Raw genomic sequence first — 19985 nt, 5'->3', positions numbered from 1 at the left:
GTGTCTGTTTTCCCGCCAAGGACGCAACACTGGCGACGAAGGTGGGATGCCTTGCACTACCTGGAAAGGAAGAAGTGTAAGCTTACCCAAGGAGTCCTGAGCGGCGGAAGAGGAACGGCGTCGACTCGGCAGCTACCCGCCAATCCGGTGCGCATTCGGGGGTAGGCTGGCTGATAGACCCGTCTCCTGAAGATCCGAAGATGGCGAAAATCGGAAGGCTTTCGGAATTCGACGTCTCACATCCAGAGCGGTGGGAGTCCTACGTATCCAGAATGGAGAACTACTTCAAGGCAAACCAAGTGAGGGAAGATAGCTTGAAGGCCGCCACCCTGCTTTGCGTTTGCGGCCAAGACGCCTTCGAAATCGCAGAAAACCTTGCAGCACCTGTTCCAGTAGAGTCTGTAAGCTACGCAGACCTGAAGAAGCTGCTGAAAGAGCACTTCCACCCCAAGGTGTCCGTTATCTCATGGCGCCACACCTTCGAGCAGAGGGATCAACGGTCCGGTGAAACAGCCAAGGAATACATCGCCGCGCTACGGAAGGCCGCCAAGCCCTGCGAGTTCAAGGACCTCGAGGAACGACTGAGGGACCGATTCGTGTGCGGGTTAAGGCATCGCGAGCTACAACAGAGACTTTTCGCAAAGGAAGAATTATCCTTCCAAGACGCCTTAAGGGAAGTCACCGCAGAAGAAGCAGCAGGCGGCGCCATCAAAAACATGCGGCCGATCAGAAACAGTGCAGAGGGTGCGTCCGTGCACCAGGAAGACGTCCGACAAAACTCCGAGGAGGATCCGGACGAGGAAGTCGACCGTCTACACCCCGCGAAGGAAGAGAACCAGAAGGGAAACTCTTCGGCTCCGCTCAAGTGCATCGGCTGTGGAGGTCGCCACAGAAGAACCGACTGCAAGTTCCGCTCCGCTACCTGCCGGGCATGTGGCAAACAAGGGCACATTGCAGCTGTGTGTCTGAGCCGACGAAAGGCACAACCCCAAGAAGAACGCCTGAAAGGTACCAGATTCCCCAGCCAGAATAGGGTAGGGTTTTGCGCTTCGCGAAGAAGCATCTGTAGAACAGGCACACACAAGCCCATGAAGAAAAAGCTGTCACTCAACGTGAAGCTACAAGGGGTTCCATTATCTATGGAACTAGACACAGGGTCTGCCCTTTCCATCATTTCATTGCATACATTTAGGAAGATTTGTTCCAGAAGTGGGTCTAAGGCCAAGTTAAGGCCTTCTGATATTGTATTAACAGATTTTCAGAACTCGAGTGTGTGTTAAGGGGGAGGCCACCCTTAACGTGCAATACAAGAGTTTTGAAGGTCCACTAGACTTATTAGTAGTAGGGGGTGAACGAACGAGTCTCATAGGACTCGATTGGTTTGAGGCCCTGGGGATACACGTCACAGGACTCAACAGTTTACAAACACTCGACCTACAGGAAGTCTGCAAAGAATTTGCAGATGTTTTTAGCCCCCAGCTGGGCACATTCAAAGGACCCCCTGTGTCCTTAAAGCTAGACCCCACTGTCACTCCCAGTAGGATTAAAGCAAGAAGGGTCCCTTTTGCTTTAAAAGTAAGATTGACACTGAACTAGACAAACTAATCCAACAGGGAATCCTAGAACCTGTTGATTCCAGCCCGTGGGAGACCCCCCATTGTCACGCCTCTAAAGGCAAATGGGGACATTCGCATTTGTGCTGATTACAAATGCACACTCAATAAGGCATTGCAGCAACATGCCTATCCTGTTCCTGTGGTCAGTCACATCCTGGCCTCTCTCAAGGGGGGGCGTGTTTTGCAAAGCTTGACCTAGCTCAAGCATATCAACAGCTGCCTGTTGATGATGATGCTGCCATAGCTCAGACCATTGTGACCCACAGGGGAGCCTTTAAAGTAAAAAGGCTACAGTTTGGAGTAAATGTCGCTCCTGGGATTTTCCAAAGCGTAATGGAAAACACACTACGAGGTATACCAGGGGTCTGCCCCTACTTTGACGATGTCTTGATTGCAGGAGACTCCACACACATTCTAGCTGAAAGACTTAGGGCTGTCCTGTTAAGATTCAGGGAATCAGGCCTCAAGCTCAGAAAAGACAAATGCAAGATCGGGGTGCCTTCTACTGAATTTCTGGGATTCAAAATTGATGCTGCTGGGATTCATCCTGCTGAATCCAAACTAACTGCTATTTTACAAGCACCCAGGCCAAAGTCTAAGGCCGAACTTCAGGCCTTCCTAGGCCTCCTGAATTTCTACAATTCTTTTCTTCCACATACAGCTAGTGTAGCTGAGCCTCTTCACAGGCTACTAGACAAGCAAGCAGTGTGGCAGTGGTCACAAACGCATGAGGGTTGTTTTAACAAAGTCAAGGCTTTGCTCACTTCTAACAGTGTACTTGCACATTTCAACGAGTCCCTTCCTGTGTGCATCGCTTGTGATGCGTCCCCTTACGGGGTTGGAGCTGTCCTGAGCCACCTCAGGTCTGATGGAAACTCAGGTTCCTGTTGCATATTACTCCAGAACATTGTCTTCTGCTGAGTGCAACTACGCTCAGATAGACAGGGAGGCTCTGGCTGTTGTTGCTGGAATTAAAAAATTCCACGATTTTCTATATGGCAGGCATTTCACGGTCTTCACTGACCATAAGCCTCTGCTGGGACTGGTTACCACACGTAAGCAGACTCCCCACATCATTTCCCCTAAATGCTTAGTTGGTCTATTTTCTTGTCTCATATGATTTTTCATTACTTCCACAAGCCTGGGAAAGAATGGGCTATGCTGATTGGGGGCCCTTCATTAGGTTGCCTCTGCCAGTAGTAGAAGCTGACCCCGCGCCAGCTGTCAACATTCTATCAATCCAAGCCTTGCCCGAGCTCCCTCTTAGTGCCAGGGATGTTACCGCTGAAACGGGTACAGATCACACACTTTCACGTGTCCGCTCCTGGGTCCTGTCCGGGTGGCCTGAGCACTGCCCTAGTCCTGAGTTTCAGAGTTTCTGGTCCAAAAGAAACGAACTGTCCCTTTCTCAGGGTTGTCTGCTTTGGGGAAACAGAGTTGTCATTCCCACCTCAATGAGGACTAGGGTCTTAGAATCCCTCCACGAGGGTCATCCTGGCATTGTCCGTATGAAGGCTCTTGCACGAAGCCACTTGTGGTGGCCTGGTTTAGATAAAGATATTGAGGCTAAGGTGCACGCATGCCACCTGTGCCAACGATCTCGCCCAGAGATGCCCAAGCTCCTGTGCATAGATGGGAGGAAACACAGTCCCCATGGTCTAGGGTGCACATTGACTACGCTGGGCCCTTTCAGGGCCAGTTCTTCTTGGTCCTTGTTGACAGCCATTCAAAATGGCTTGAGGTTGTGCCTGTCTCATCCACCACCACTGCAAAGACTATTCAGGTACTGAGGGGGATTTTTGCTGCACACGGGCTGCCAGATGTCATTGTGTCCGACAACGGCCCTCAATTCACCTCCTCCGAATTCCAAGCTTTCTTACAGGAAAACCTGATTCGTCATGCCACGTCTGCGCCTTTTCACCCGTCCACCAACGGTATGGCGGAACGCATGGTGCGCATCGCAAAGGACGCCTTGAAGAGACTCACCTACGGGGACTGGCATCACAGGTTGGCTGACTTTCTCCTTTCTTATCGCACCACACCGTCCACTTCTACAGGGAGAAGTCCAGCTGAACTTCGTTGGGGGCGCCAACTTACTACGAGACTTGACCGGTTGCATCCGGACAGACTGCCTTCATCTACCTCACATCCTAGGGCACCTAGACGACTACTTGTGGGTGCCCCGGTTTGGGCTCGCAATTACGGGCCTGGTCATACATGGGTCCCCGCTTCTGTGTCCAGGATCACAGGTCCTCTCTCATACGAGGTTGCCCTGGACAACGGTCGTGTCCTACGTCGGCACATCGACCAACTTCGCTCTAGGCGAGACTTTTCTGCTGAGACTCCTGGGTCTTTTCCAGGGGGGGAGGGGGACCCTTTGGAGCAAAAGGAAGGGCATGAGCTGCTGCCCATCTCCACTGAGGGAGCCACAAACGGCCCGTCCCCAGATTCCGCAATTGCTCCGAAAAGGAAGTCATGGAGCTTACCCACACAACAGGCACTCATGCCTACTCCAGCCAGGGAGTCACCCCGGGGGCATACTCACGTTCCACACACGTCACACAGCACTCCAGTCACGGAGGATACCCGGGGGCATCCCAACAAATCATTCCCCGCAAGAGAGCTGGCACACAATCCCCAAAGTTGGCCTGACCTTACCCCAAATCCTACAGGGGGTCAAACATACACAGAGTTAGTCGAGGAACCAAGTCCCGACTACAACAACCCTAGCACAAATCAGGGAACACCTGAGTTTGGGGAAAGTACAGAAACCCAAAGAGCTCCCGAGCCCAGAATGGGGTTCAGGGAATGAACAGCCTCCTGACAGGTCTTGGACTGACCTAGGAGGTTCTACAGAGACGCCCAGCAGCGGCTATCACTTCAAGGGGCCTGAGGGTCTACAGCTAGGTAGGTCAACCAGGTCACAAAGTAACAGAAGCCCTGGCCTGACGAGCCCGGTGGGCAAGCAAGCAGGCCAGGCATCGGGGCACAGTCCTTGGAAGACACCAGGCACAATAGAGAGAACAGGCTCACGCCTCCCTCCAGTCAGGGGACTTATGCCAGTAACCCACAGCTAAGAAGGTCACAGAGAGCAAAGAAATCTCCTAAGTACCTAGAAGACTACATAACATTGCTGGCAAGGCAAAGGCCAGTAAACAGTGGGAGCACTGGGGAGCAAAATGTCATATAAAATAAATGTTGTATGTTGGTAGTAGTTTTAGCCCGGGGGAAAGGGGTGTTATGTCCCGAGCCTTTGCAAACGGCTCGGGCGTTTGCAGGCAGTCCCGGGCAGGTGCAAAGCTGCCCGGGACCAGACAGGCTGTCGCCAGCGCCGTGCGCATGCGCGGGTGCTGGCGCGGGAAAAGTAACCCATTTACCCGGGAGTTGCCTATATAAGAGGCTGCGAGGCGTTTGGGCGAGGCTGAAGCCATCTTCCTGTAAGCTGAACGCTGAATAAAAGAAACTGAGAACTCCAGCTGCTTCTCGTGTCTGTTTTCCCGCCAAGGACGCAACATGTACATACTAACATGCATATAGAATTTCCCACATTTCCCAAGACTAAGTTGTTGCATCAGATGTGATGAGTATATGGAGGCAAGGAAGATTTGCATTGCCTTGTTTTATATTTTTTACATTATTGTGAGCATTGCCTTGCTTTATATTTTTTACATTATTTTTAAAAGTGCATGGTTTGAACATGCAAAGCAAAAGTGAGGTTACAATGCAATTTACACTAGTGCATACTTATTATTCCACTCTATTCCTAGGAAGATGAAAAGCTTGTAATTATTTCATCAAAGATATATCTATTACAGTCATAAAATTATTCACTATCTAAGAAATGGGTATGAGTGGGTTGAAGAAACATAGTTCTTCCTTAAAAGAGAAAGGGGTCATTTTATAATTCATCATTTTTCTTTTTTATTTGCTTTTTCTTAAAATGGCTCTAACAAATATGTGCAGTTTGATCTAATTCTGTTAAACCTTCCATTTTCAGAACAGAAAAAAGGCAAATGCACCACATAGCTTCCCCTGCATCTAATACAGATGACTGGTTTGAAGCATTCATCTAAAAAAAAAAAAAAAAAGGCAAGCAAACTTTCAGATTCCAAAGTTATGTATGAGGAAATCAGTTGTAGTTCAAAAAGCTATGGCAGATAAAGGAGATGTGGTGATTGTTCATCTGTTTTGCTTCCTTCCTTACAGGAAAGTTTTATGTTGTAAATAGCTGTTGCAAAGGGACAAGACAAATGCTGCAGGTGCAGTGGTGGGATTCATCCAGTTGACACCACTTCAGCATAACTGGTAGCTAATTTTTTGTTGCCCAGGCCCAGAATGGACTTCTGGAAGCAGCATCCACACAGAGAACTGGTTGTTCACATATTTGAATCCCACCACTATGTGATGATTCTATATAACCACTCTCAAAAGGCTAGAACCATACTGAAATATAGTGGTTAATACATTAGATGCAGCAAATCCAAAATTCATGGATTCAGATTTAGCAAGGCAAAGGAACTGATACTCTGGTAGAGTGGTTAAGGAACAGACAGAATTATGCAGAATGTTTCTGACTATTGTAGAATCTCCATCAAACTGAAAACTCTGATTGAGAATGAAGGAGAGATGTAGTAGCTTGATATCTTTTGTCCTCTGTAAGGCAAATTCTACAATAGCCAGAGCAGAGATTGGCTGCCCCTAGATAAAAAGGAAAAAAAAAATTGTATGAGAGCCAGAATTTTGATGCTAAAATAGGATTTCTAAGTTGAGACCTGAATGTAAATACAATATTTTGCCTCATACTTCCTGGACTTCCTCTTTAACTGACAACCTCTTCCTTCCCTCAATAACTATACTACCCCTATGGCAGTGCTGGGATTCAAATATGTAAACAACCAGTTCTCTGTGTGGATGGATTCTTCTCTGGCCCGGAAGTCCATTCTGGGCCTGGGCAACACATGATTAGCTACCGGTTCTGCCAAAGTGGTGTGAACCAGCTGAATCCCATCACTGACCTATGGTTGCTCTTGCCCTTTTTAAGGAAAGCAGAGAAAAATCCTTTTTGACATACAGATTGATGAAGGATTAACATGTTTTTCACCCTCCTTAGAGTAAGATTCATAAGATTGTCTTTAAAGATAAAATGTTTATAGTAATCACATTTATTGGAATTATGGTTAGGGTTACAGGAAGCATTTTTATCCTGTTTTTATATTTTAAAAATAACTCAAGATGGTGAAGATACTTAATACTTTTTATTTTCCCCACAACAACAATCCTGTGAGGTAGGTTGGGCTGAGAGAGAAGACTGCCCAAAGTCATCCAGCCAGCCTTCAAGTCTAAGGTGGAAAAGAACTCACAGTTTTCTGGTTTCTAGCCTAGTGCTTTAACCACTTTGTTTTTGTTTGTAGAAATTTGATATTAAATTAAATTAAGTTCATTTTACAGAGTAATTCAGATTCTCAAACAATAATTCAAGTTTTTCTTTTCAAAGATCCAAGGAATTCTAGCCATTAAGGAATTATTTGCAGTACCATATAGGTTTTTCTAAGTTTTCATTTTGCCACATGTCTGCATATTTGAATAATGTGTACTACATTGAATTCTGACCACAAAGCTGATTTGTTCTTTCCATGACATCACCCATTTGCAAAGGTTTACAAAGAACCAAACCTTCAAGAATTAGCAGATAGTTCATGCCATCCCCTAGGGAACTGTTCTTCAAGTGTGTCCTCTGGAGCCAAAACATAAGCAGAGTAGATGAGCCAGGAGCTGGCAAAGGAGTTGCTCCAAACAGTATTCTCCTGGGAGAAAGCATGCACAGGAAAGGCAAAAAAAATTCTCTGGAAGAATGGTTGACATCAGAGCAGGGGATTAACTTCCTGAAGTCATTTCTCTTGATGTCATTTGTTTTTTTAGGGAAGTGTGATGGATAGGTGAGACTGAATATGACCCAAAGTCTAGATACATTTCTAATATATTTTAGGTGGCATAATTATAGACTTACCCAAGGATGTACTTTCATAACCTTGGTGCCATAACAGAAAAGACTCTTTCTCACTCTACCTGTAAAGGTTGTAGGACATATAATTTATTGCCATCTAAACTCACTGATTCAGGCTGTTCACTTAGAAGTGAGTCAATGGAACTTGAGTAAATATACATTTAGATGAGTAGGCTTAATTTTCCCATTTATGAGGGTGAAAGTTAGCTCTCTGAACTTGTGGGTTGGTTAGGTAACATCTTCAGCAGAGTTTAGGGGATGTCAGTGTCAACATTCTTCTATTTATAAGGGCTTAGTGTGGTCAGTAGGTCTTGTGATGGGTCAGATGAGGGTCTTGTAATGGATCTTGTGAGAGGTCAGGTGTCATCAATGGGAGTTTTGTGATGGGTCTTGTGATGGGGAGGTTACATCAGGTGAGGGTCATTGGCAGGTGAAGTGCTGGTTGTAGGGGAGCTTGCGTGGGTTGGTTAAGAGTCAGTGTTCTCTCTGGTTGGTTGTGCAGTTGATTTGGATTATGAGGGGTTTGCAAGCTGATTGTAGGTCAGTGTGTCTGTTAAGCGAATTGCTTGTAGGGTGCCAGGCTTTCCCACTTATTTTATTCAACAGCTTGGGTGCTGCTAATTGTGATCGACCTGATTTCTTTGCATGAGTTTATGACAGTTGTGGGTGTGGAAATTCTTGTATTGCGATTGCTGTAGTCTATATTCAGGACCTTCCTGTGGGAGGTACAGGGACAGAATGTTCATTTGAGCATATACACACACAGCGAGAGCACTTGCTACATCTCATGTTAATCTATTGTTTTTCATTGTTTTTGTCCATAGAAGCTTATATAAACCAAAGTGTTTGTGGGAATCTGAAGTAATAAAATAACCATTAGCATTATATTTTAACTGATTCATTTTGCTGCCTTGAAAGATATTGATCCATCATTTGAAATACTGAATTATACCCAAATGTGAGGCCCAGTAATAATTGCTCCCATTCCTATTGAAAAAGCATTGCTGCACTAAAAGTAACAATCATACAACATTAAATTCAGACTTTACCCATGTGGAGTTACTGAAGCCAGAAAACATCTTTATTTTTATGTTGATATTTACTGTGAGCTGCTAACTCTGGTCACTCTGACCAATGTTATTTAAAACTTTTGCTTTCAAATTCAACTGATTTCATTTTGTCAAGGTTTTGTCAACTGATATATAAGTTATACAGCAATTTGTCTGATTGATCTGTTTATCTAATTGATTAATCAACATCAGTTTTATGAATAAACTATGTAAGAAAAAAATTGATGAGATACTGTATTTCTATTACATTTTGGCTCTTTGTCCATAAGATGGCAGCATGATAATAGATTCAATGTCTGAATAAGATTTAATTTCACATGTGGTTATATTCACAAATTATCAAGATACATACTAGATCTTTTTACAGATTTTTTTCTGAAAGTATACTTAAAATAATGGGCTATCATTGATTTTTTTTAAAAGTCTTTAATTCTGTAGTTCAATCTATGGATTAATAAAAGAGTATGTCTCATATATTTCCACTGATATCTGTAAACCGTGTCATTACAGAAGGACATTTTCTGTTAGCAAGGTCAGAAACACAGATGTAAATGTAGAGCCCTTGTTTTAGCTATTAGTGACAGTTTTCTTTGCAGTTAAAGTCTTGTGCTTCATGCAAACTTAACTGCACTTGAATTACCGACAAACATTATTTTAAAGACTGATTTTTCTGATTAGTTTAGACTTACTTTGTATTTAAGATAAGCATAGAATTTCCATGATACTATTTTAAGTCTCAGCCTAAACATTGTGTGGAGTTGTAGGTCAAGTCTCAGTTTGACACCATTATAAATGATGGCATTTTCAGCATGCACTCACTTCTTGAATTGTGTGGGGGTTTGGGGGGGGGGGATTTATCCTTCAAGCTTATCCTTCCATGTTACCTGGAAAGGGTTAAATGCAGTAGTGCCATTCCTATTTTCTTGGGTTTTCAAACTATAGGATTTTGACCCAGGGCTTTCATCTGCAGTTTACTAGCAAAAGTAGTTCCAATGAGAATTGAAGGATGCTCTCTCCTCTAGGTGAGATGCCCAATGCAGATTTATGCTGATCTAGAGCCATAAGTATGCTAGCTTACTTCATGGGACAAACTGTCCATTTTCAGAGCCTTACTACCTCTAGATGAAATCATTGTTTCCTAAAGAAATATGGCAATGATTTTTGGATTAAATCCTCCTTTCAACTACATATAATATTTTTGCTGGAAGAAAGCCTTCTGAGAAAGGATAATTATTGAGTAAGTTTATTCATTGTTCAACAAGTTGTCGTGTCTTTTATTATTTTAAAGGGTGCAACTAGATGAAAAATAGTATGAGATCCTTGGCTGGATTTCTCTCTTTTCTACAAATGCAGCTAGGAGTGAACCTGAATCAGATTAGAGCACTATACATCGGAAGAGCTTTAAGCTTTTCCTGTTGAAGCTTTTCCCAATTTCACCTCATCCATATAGACAAGCACAAACTTATTTTCCCAAAAGCAGAATGGAAATATTTGATTCTGTAGACAAAGCACATAAAGAGAATAAGCTCCCTTTTTAAGTGCTAGAGGGTCCACAGCTGTTTTTTAAACAATTGAAGGAACTGAGATCTTAACACTTCTTCCCTATCACCTCAACTTGTGCCTCACAGATGTTTGAACACACCACTAATAACATCTCTCAATTTCATTGTAATATTGAACACAAAGCACTGCACTCTTGTTCCTCAGAAAAACAAATATCTAATTTGTGTGACAGCATCATCTCAGTGATGTTGAATGGGTTACAATATTCTGCATTTTTACTTCCAGGGTTGAAGCACTACTACCACTTGTTTGATTTACAGCCATTTACAGTTTAAACATGTGATGATCCAGAGTTTGGGCTTCCACTTCTACAAAAAGACAAGTCCCCTTTTCCAAGACTTTCCTTTTCTTGCCTTAAAAATCAAGCAAGCATGCATACCCAAGAGCATACAAAAATGATAAAATTTATATACGTTCCCAATTTAGCACACTTATTAAAGAAACTAACAAAGAAGGGATCAGGAATGTTTAAAGCAATTTAATATGAACTTTAAACACAAAGTGTACTATTCAAAATAGCTACTTAAATTCATTAGGAATTTTAACCTCACAGAACAATTCCTTTGATTTCTATAATATATCTGATCATTACTCATTACTGCAGTCTTGAAAATACAGGTTTCTAGTAGGTGGGAAGAAGGAAAATTTAAACTAATCAATCCACCACATGGATAATCTGATACCTGTCTTCCAGGTAATTCCTATAATACTTGATTATTATAAGGAATCTGGGTTCCTGCAGATTTGAGAATGCCTTGTCTTCAGGAATGGTCTGCCAAACAGAGAGGGGAGTTTCATTTTATATTTCTTTCTAGTTTCTCTTTGTGACAGAGATAGAACAAGCATTCTTACTGAAGAGTGAGAGCAGAATCATGATTATAAAGTAGTAAAACAACGGGGAAAACACAGATATTTTATTCTATTTTTCACAAGTGATTATTAAGTACCATTAAGTCATTTTTACTCCTATCATCCATGTAAATAGATTTTCTCCATGACAATCTATCACTAACTTGGTCTTTCAGGTCTTCTAACTCATCCATCCACCTTGCCATTGGTTGTCGTCCTTTCTTTCCTTCCACCTTTCTCAGTATTAGAGCCTTATCCAGAGAACTAGGTCTTTGTATAACATGTCTAAAGTGGGATTATTTGAGACACAAGGGAGAATTCTGTTGTGATTTGTTTGATTATTCATTGATTTGTTTTCTTAGCTGTCCATGGTATTCTCAGCAGTCCTCTCAACACTAAAGTTCAAAGGTGTCAGTACATTTCCTATCATGCTTTCCCCCCCAAAAATTTCATTCCATAGAGTGCCACAGAGATTACCACGGTTTGCATGATTCTTATCTTTGTAGGCATAGATACATAAAGACATTTGAATCTTTTCTGAGACTTTCATGACTGCTCTACCAAGTGCTAGTCTTTGGCATTTATTTTTTTTTTACTTTTTGTCCCTTTACTGTTGATAGTTGATCCTAAAAGGTAGAAGTTACCTAGTAGGATTTTAATTTTGTTCATCTTATACTTTATAGTATCAAGTATTTTCTATTTTATTTTAACTTACTATCAAGAAGCAGGATATAAATTTAATACTAAATCAAATGAAAACTATAAATCTGTTTTTTTTTCAGTAGTTTATATTAAGAAGATTTGTAATTACCATAAATTCAGCAGTTCATACAAGCAAATATAAACTAAGCACTCAGTGAATGTGTATACAAATGAGCATGCAACTCTCACATGTCTACAATTTGGATACAAATACATGAATGTTAGTTCTTTGCAAACTGGAATGTGTATACAAATAGCCTTTCATGCAGTGAATACAAAATAATGTCTGGCTAACACTATGGTGAACTTGCAGCATTAATACACACATCCTGAGCTATGTTATATGAGACATCAATTACTCTGTTTCAGGCACTTGGCTCTAAACATTTGTTCTAGATTAATTTTAAGATAATCCAGAATTCTTGGCAATGGCAACATATCCTTTTGCACAACAGAATGTTCTTTTAATAAGGCTGGTGGATATAAATATACACCTTGCCCAAACACTGGAAAATAATTGATTTCTTGTTCTGCTTCTAGCCTTTTGACCTGTAGAAGAAAAATACCATGATTAAAATTCCTCTAAAACATACTTTCAAACAATTGTAAAGGAACTTAGAGAGGTATGGCTCATGAAAGAAGCACATGAAAAATTGTCTGCTATCAGAAACAATAATAGTAGCTCAAAAGTTACATTAGGTGTCTGTAATATTTTCACAAAAGGTAACAAACAAAGCTGTTGTGAAATGTGGATTATAGAAATAACGATTTAAAACTTGTTCTCTTGTTACCTGAGTTTCAAGTTTGCCTTGACTTTTAAAGAAAAAATGTAGTACAATCCCAATAGTTTGAAAGTCTGAAATTTTTAGCATTTGTTGTTAGAATCAACTAATTTTGGAAAGCTTGAGTGCATTTAATCTAAAATGACAAAATAATTAGGAATAAATATTTTAAGGTATCAGTGTTTTATTACTGGAATTATAAATGGAAATATTATCTTAAATATTGTGTGAAAAAATACAAAGAATTAGGTTAGAGATAACTGTCCAGATGTTGATAAACTTCAGCTTCTATGAGTTACTGCCAGCACAGTTTAAAGTAAAGTTGCAATCCAGCACTACTGTGAATAGTTCAGTACAATTTTCCAAACAAAAACAACATCAATTACTAAAAACATCTGTATACAAATACATGTATTATGATAGGAAACACCTATTCTAATACAGAAATTTCTTGCAAAAAAAAAAATAATGAAGAGGCATATATAAGTGTGTGCATGCACAGGCATGCTAATTCAGTTATATCTTTATTCTTTATTTCTCTAATTGCCTTCGGGTCCTGCATCATAAATTCCTTAAAGTAGCTATCTTTCATTCCACCAGCATTTTTCATTCAATCCTACTTTTAAAGTTTTCCCATCTGATTTCTGCCACTATCATCCTCTGATTGGCCCTTACAACAAGTATTTTCAATGCCCCACTTCCCAATCCAGCTCTCCTCACTCCTCCATCTTTATAAGATCTGCTCAGTCTTTGACATAGTTGGTTATTCTCTCCTGTTTGATTTCCCTATTTGTCCAAATTCTTAAAAGTTGTCTTCATGATTTGATTCTCAGTTGGTTCTCTTCCAGTCAATCAAACTCTCGCTATTTTCAAGATGACCCATATTTTCTGTCTTTGTTTTTTTTCCTCTCAGGTCCTTTGATATGGTTTCTGTCTATATTAATTTTGTCCCTGGTAGGACAACCTAAGATTTCAGATGGGTATTGATAGCATTTGATCCTATACATATATGCATACATGCATATATACATATATACATATAAACATATAAACATATATACATACTTATATTCATCCCTTTATGTATTTCAGACCTCTAGATACCTTTCTCATGCTTCCATTTTGGGGCAAGAGTTTCCAGCAAAGAGCTGTTTTTGACCTTTGAGGAGTATGTTGATTGATTGCATTCCAGATGTAACTGGACCAGAATAAAGAAGCAAGCAAGGATAGGATAAAAATATCTATGAAATAATTCCCCTCTTCTTTCATATTAGGAATTGCATGTGGGAAGCACACCTCTATGGCTTGGGAAATCACAAAGACCCCTGACTTTTTATCCCTGTATTAGCCATGATATTGTAGTTTCAGTGCAATGGGTCCCCAAGTTTTTATTATCAGGGACTGCTTATATTATTGCCATCCACCCTGGTGCCTAAGCAAGAAGCCTCAGCTGTCTGCCTGCCCTTTCCACCTGTTCTCCCACTCTCAAATTGCTTAATTGCAATGGGGAAAAGTATAATGTGATTAATTTTCTCAGTATACCTTTCTACATGTGTATATTACATGCTTGTGGCTTTGGAGGTACATGATCTCTCCTGATGAAATGTGGATATATTTCTTATTTAGAGTCTAGAAAGAGAAATATACAGTAAATTAGAAAATATAGTAGTGTTGCTATTGCAATCCCCATTATTAAATTGATCTTCCCACCCACTGTATGGCATGTAGGTCCACTGCTGCAAAACAAGATCTCCCAAGGCAGAGGCACTTTAGGTTTCAAAGGCTAGACTTCAGGGGTACATGAAATTCTTCCATGGGATGTACTTGCTTATCTGCTTTTATATTCTGTCACATCCCTTCCTGTAAATTTTAATCATCCAAAGGGCTTCTGCTCCACCCTTGCATTCTAGAAGAAGCTGGCCTGGATTAGATACTCCTAGAACTGCCTTCCTGAATGCCTTCTTGTGTTGATTCCCTCCCCAAAACTCTTCCTGAAATTCACATTTTCCGTATTTTTTTCAGAATAACTTTAATCTAAGCCAGCGGTTCTCAACGTTTGTGTGACGGCGACCCCCGTCACACAAACGTTATGCGCATGCGCGGCCCCATGCATGGCACGCATGTGCGGCGCTGCCCCCGGAGGCATGCCGCCGCCCCCATGCGCAGTGCACATGTGCGGCAGCACCCCCGGAGGGGAGAAAATGGCGGATCGCTGCCTTTGGCGACCCCCGAAAAATGGTCGATCGACCCCAAATGGGGGCGCGACCCATAGGTTGAGAACCGCTGATCTAAGCCAATGTATAAGCAATTGAGCCAGTAGCATGTCTTTCCCACATTGATCTCTCTCTCTCCCCTTCCTGTTCCCCTAGTGCTTCCCAGGGAGGGAGGGAGGGAGGGAGGGAGAGAGGGAGGGAGAGAGGGAGGAAGGAAGGAAGGAAGGAAGGAAGGAAGGAAGGAAGGAAGGAAGGAAGGAAGGAAGGAAGGAAGGAAGGAAGGTTTCTGAAACTCCCTGCCAACTTCCCACAAGGAAACTCAATGGGGAAACCAACAGGAAGGTGTAAGTCATTTCCACTCCCACTGCTTTTTTGTCCACAAAGGGTCATTCTGTTTTTCTGTTTAGATTGAATATTATTCTTGTTGTTTTTGTTGTTGTTGATAGCATTTGGAGCACAGGTTGTCCAGTAAATAATAATAAACAATTAACCTGTATCAGTTTCTGTTGTGCCAATGTATAAGAGGAAAACGGGCAACATCAATTTGTTGAGAAGTCACCATTCTTGCAAATATGCAATTTTTTTTATTTGCATCAAGTAAACTTTTTACCATGAACAATAAGGAAAAGGACTCCATATTTTTGTTATTGCAGCATTTCCACTTTGAGCCTCATCAAAACCTCTTCTACAGCGTCAAATTGTACTAGACAACTATAAATATTTTTCATTTCTTTCCTTTTTCATTTTTAGAAAATCCAGTCTCTGGTGATGAAACTAATTCAACTAATTCTCCAAATGCTACCATTGCTGAGAGGTTGACAACAATCATTGCTCCTACCTCTGCTTCTAATTTTACCTCTTTAAACTCTACTGCTCCATCACTAGAAGGTAAATTGGCTTCAACATTTCTATGGAAGTAGCTTGACTCATTTATTCATTTATGATAAAAACATAACTTCCTCAAAGGGTTGCCATTTATGTTTTCTCAGAGTTTCCCCATCTTTTCTCAGACTGCTAAAATTCTGACCTACATGAAAGAAAGAAAAAAATATTGAAATGTAATTTTCATTGAATAATTCTTAGTGCAGTTTCCCAATTTCTCAAGAAACTGTACAACTTTTAAATACCTTTCATCAGGAATGAGATGTTATAAGTATACTTTAATTTTAGTTCTAGATATCAATTTATCACTTCCCCTCTCCCAGTTCCAGGCTATTATTTTAAATCAATTGTTTAGCTAGTGATAAAATGCTTTGCTTATTATGCAAATGTATTGTTAAACATCTGAAATGTTCAGATCAGACTTCACTATCATAGATCTGTTCAAAATAAATTCAAATTAAGACATACAACTCCTAAATAGTGAGACATGAAAGTAAAGAGCAGAGTTCAGAACTGTGAAGCCTAAATATGAGTAACAATTTAAAAAAATAGACTAAAATTAACAATAAACAATCTCTTTGTCTGGATCAATAGATATTTGAAACATGATTATTAATAAATTACAGCTAATACTGCAGACAAAAAGACAACATTTAGCTATGTTCAGTAAGATAAAGTTCAACTGAACAGATAGCAATAGATGAAGAGAAAATGAATCTGAGTAGTGACTAGGACATTAGTCTAAACATAGGGATAAAAGCTTCCAATGTGAAATAACATAATGTGAACAGTACAACACAACACAATGCAACATGGCTCAATGTCAGTATTTTTCCTGTGCCAGAGGGACACAGTCTTCACTCAAATGGAATCTCTTCATATCTCCTCCTCAGTGACAGCTGTTGGGAAGGTATTAAATCTAGTCAAAGAGAAAACTCTTAGAGATCATTATTTGATTAAGATATTGTGCTGGTTAGAATGGTTGAGAGAGATTATTCAAACTATGTTTGGGTATGGCTGACTGATTCATCTGAAGCTCCAGGTGAAAATGTGCTATTTGAGATCATTAAGTGTACACTCATAACCTATTAAAAGAATAGCCAGCTATGAGAAAACTAATAGGATGAGTAAGATGATTTATTATTATTATTATTGTTGTTGTTGTTGTTGTTGTTAATCATCATCATCATCATCATCAATTTGATTCACAGTCTGGGACTGGTAAAAACTTAACAGTTTAAGTCTTAACCAAGGACCTAAGAGCTGTTAAGGTAGCACATGAGTATACAGGCAGTTCTGAGTAGGGTGGTTTTTTGCAAAGTCACAATATTCAGGTCTAATAAGTTCAAAATTTCCATGTTTCTAGGCAGCCCTTTGGGTATTTCTCCAAGGGCTTATTATTATTATTATTATTTACACAAAAATGTGAAAGCACAGCTGCCAGTTCTTTAGATGGTGTGTGTCTTCATACACATCAAGTTCCTCCCAAGAAACTGGGATATTGTAATGTACCAGCCTAGTATATATGCAGATCCAAGTAATGTAGCCTTTTGTAATAGACAGATGGAAATCTTATATCTTTATCCACTTTCCCTTCATCTTTTGTAGAAATTGACCATGTATTATTGTTAGTGAACCAATGTTTAGACTGGATTTGGCATTTTTATCCATCAATCAAGTCCTTTATTTCTTTCCAGAGACATCAAGTAATGTTACCAAGCCAGAGACATTTGTGCCCAGCACATCCAGAATAAGCTTAACTTCACCAAATACAACAGCTAAGTCATTTACTACACAGTGGAATGCAATAGTGACTATTAACAATGAGACAACGACTCATAATTTAAGCTCAACATCACTTCTAACACATGGTCCTACTGAGCCAACAACATATAATTCCACCATCTTTCTTATTACATCCATGACTGAGAACAACAATGTGATGGTAAGATTGTGAAAATTTAGGATTGATATGAAAAGAAAAGTGATTAATTTTCCTTATTGGGATCATTATTGTAAATCAATGATTGATATATTAATCAGTCTCATCAACATGGCATTTTAGTTACTTTTGCAAATGTGCCACCCTATATTCTTCAGCTTCCTGGATGATTCTCATAGGTGCCCATTTATTTCTTTGAATCCCACCTAGGCTATTGTTATTCTTATTTCAATTTATTGGGGAAGTGGGTGCAAGAGGATGGATGTGTTTACATAACTTTTTTCCTCAGCAAAGGAAGCTCCAACAGCTCATTGGCAAACTGCCGAAAGCACACATGTGCAGGAAAGAGGGAACATAAATTTACAACTCCCAGCTGTGGTTTTCTCTAATGTGCTTTCCCACATTCAGATTTTTTTATAGCATTTGACATTCAAACATTGATTCAACTATGTGGTGTTCTACATGGCCATTTTACTAGCTACTACTACTATTTTGTGTTCAGAAAAATGTGAATTGTCACATAGTCTTATCTTGCTATATGAAAATGTATCTGAGTACAAATAAAATTAATTCAGTGCAATAAAAATTGTTGTTGCATAAACATGGACTTAGTCTGAATTTACATTGACTCTGTTCTCGGTATTGGAATTACAATGTTCCTAAGGCAGTAGGAACAGTACAGTAGCATAATCCAACCCTTCTTTCATAAATCTGATAAGTTTTATTACCTTTGAGGAAGTTCACCTATGATTTCTACTGGATAAAATTTATATTTATGTTTATGTTTCTTTGGTTTGATATCTCCATTTTAGGTTACCCTGTATTCACCAATGGTCTTTTCAGCCATATAATGCTATTTGTCTGATGGAATCATATGAAGTTTTTGAATCCAAAATTTCATATGCTTCCATCAGACAAATAGCATTATGTCTCCTTTCAGAAAAGAGCTGAAAGTTTTCTAACATAATAGAACCATGAGACTATTTCCTAAGATAATTATTTCCCACATATGGCTGCCAGCCTGAACCTATCTTCACAGGTATGGCTCAGTGTGTCCCCACCATATAAGGTGAACTAGTATTTTAGAAACAGCCTTCTTGATGTTGGGGTCTCTATTGTAGAAATGCCTTCTCAGAGATAGTTGCCTAACATCTTCTTTGTGGTCAATTTTGCACCAAGTTGCTGGTTTGTCTGCTTAATATATCTATTTGTTTAAAATTACATGTCAGCATAAAAAGATCTTTTTAATCATTTTTGTTATACTTTAGGATTTACTTTTTCCACAAGAAAAAAATATTTGTGCTTTTTTCTGTCACATTTTAGCAACATTGTTTATTCTTTTTTCTTGAATTATTCAATAAGCACATATCAATAAAGGAGAATATATGTAATTCAGAATCAAAATTAGGAGTCCTCGGTGCTCTCTGAACTTAATTGTTTTCTTGCAGACATTTCATTACCCAAACTAGATAACATCATCAGACTAGTAGTGATGATGTTACATAGTTTGGGTAATGAACCATCTGCAAGACAACAACCAAGCTCAGGGAGCACCAAGGACCCTTCAAGCACATATCAATTAACTGGTTATTTCACAGAAATGCTATTAGCAAATGAATAGCCAAATGACACCAGACAAAGAGAAATTCAATGATACACTCTTCCATCCTTTCTTTCTCTAGTTCAACATCACATGTGTGAAAATCAAGCAGATGCTTCCTGCCACTGAAGTGGTATGCTTGGAACTCCACGAAGCCCAATCCTGTGTAAGTAGTCAGGGAGAGAAAATGGCAAGGGAGGCATTCATTACAATGGAGGGGGAGGTTGCTTTGCTTTAAGATAAAAAGTTGTGGGGAGGACTATAATTTCTTGCTATGAAAGATCAAACTTGGAAAAGTAAAAAGTGAGGGTTATCCTCCACTCATCTTTAAACAATAAATGTAATTGTTTCTATTCAGTGCAAAACCGCATGCATTTCAGTTCGTCATGACCCATTTGGCTCTAGACTTGGACAATGTTTTGCCCCTAATACTTCATGCATTCCATTTATTAAGTTTATAAATTGTCTAATGGATTCCAGCATCATTTTTACACACCAGGCACTTTTTCCACTACAGCATCCATACTTGTAGGAACAGCATAAAGCTTCTCTAAGGTGTAAGAGGGAAGGGGAAAGAGAGTAATGGCTCATTTGAGCCCAATAACTGGAAAGCATAGATATCTGGGCAAAAGGCAAGAAGGATAAGTGATCAAATATGCACTGTGAGATTGTGAAACAATCACTCCATACTTCTATGTGATATTGTGAAGCAAGTAAGTTTTTGCATGATGATGTCTGGATACCAATTTCTTAATTTTAGCA

At 40.0% G+C, this 19985-nt stretch overlaps 1 protein-coding gene across 1 annotated transcript in view; it reads left to right on the top strand.

Moving 5' to 3' along the window:
• Positions 1–19985, top strand: part of LOC120299225 (hematopoietic progenitor cell antigen CD34-like) — a 45493-nt gene that overhangs the window by 12170 nt on the left and 13338 nt on the right. The window contains exons 2-5 of the mRNA XM_039323828.1: positions 13500–13540; positions 15550–15687; positions 17379–17626; positions 19306–19389. Coding sequence (XP_039179762.1) covers positions 13500–13540; positions 15550–15687; positions 17379–17626; positions 19306–19389 — 511 coding nt within the window. The remainder of the gene's footprint in view (positions 1–13499; positions 13541–15549; positions 15688–17378; positions 17627–19305; positions 19390–19985) is intronic.

The sequence above is a fragment of the Crotalus tigris genome, unplaced genomic scaffold, assembly GCF_016545835.1.
Source record: "Crotalus tigris isolate CLP2741 ecotype Arizona unplaced genomic scaffold, ASM1654583v1 scf7180000024283.532456, whole genome shotgun sequence".
Lineage (NCBI taxonomy): Eukaryota > Metazoa > Chordata > Lepidosauria > Squamata > Viperidae > Crotalus > Crotalus tigris.
This window is presented reverse-complemented; position numbering and strand designations above follow the sequence as displayed.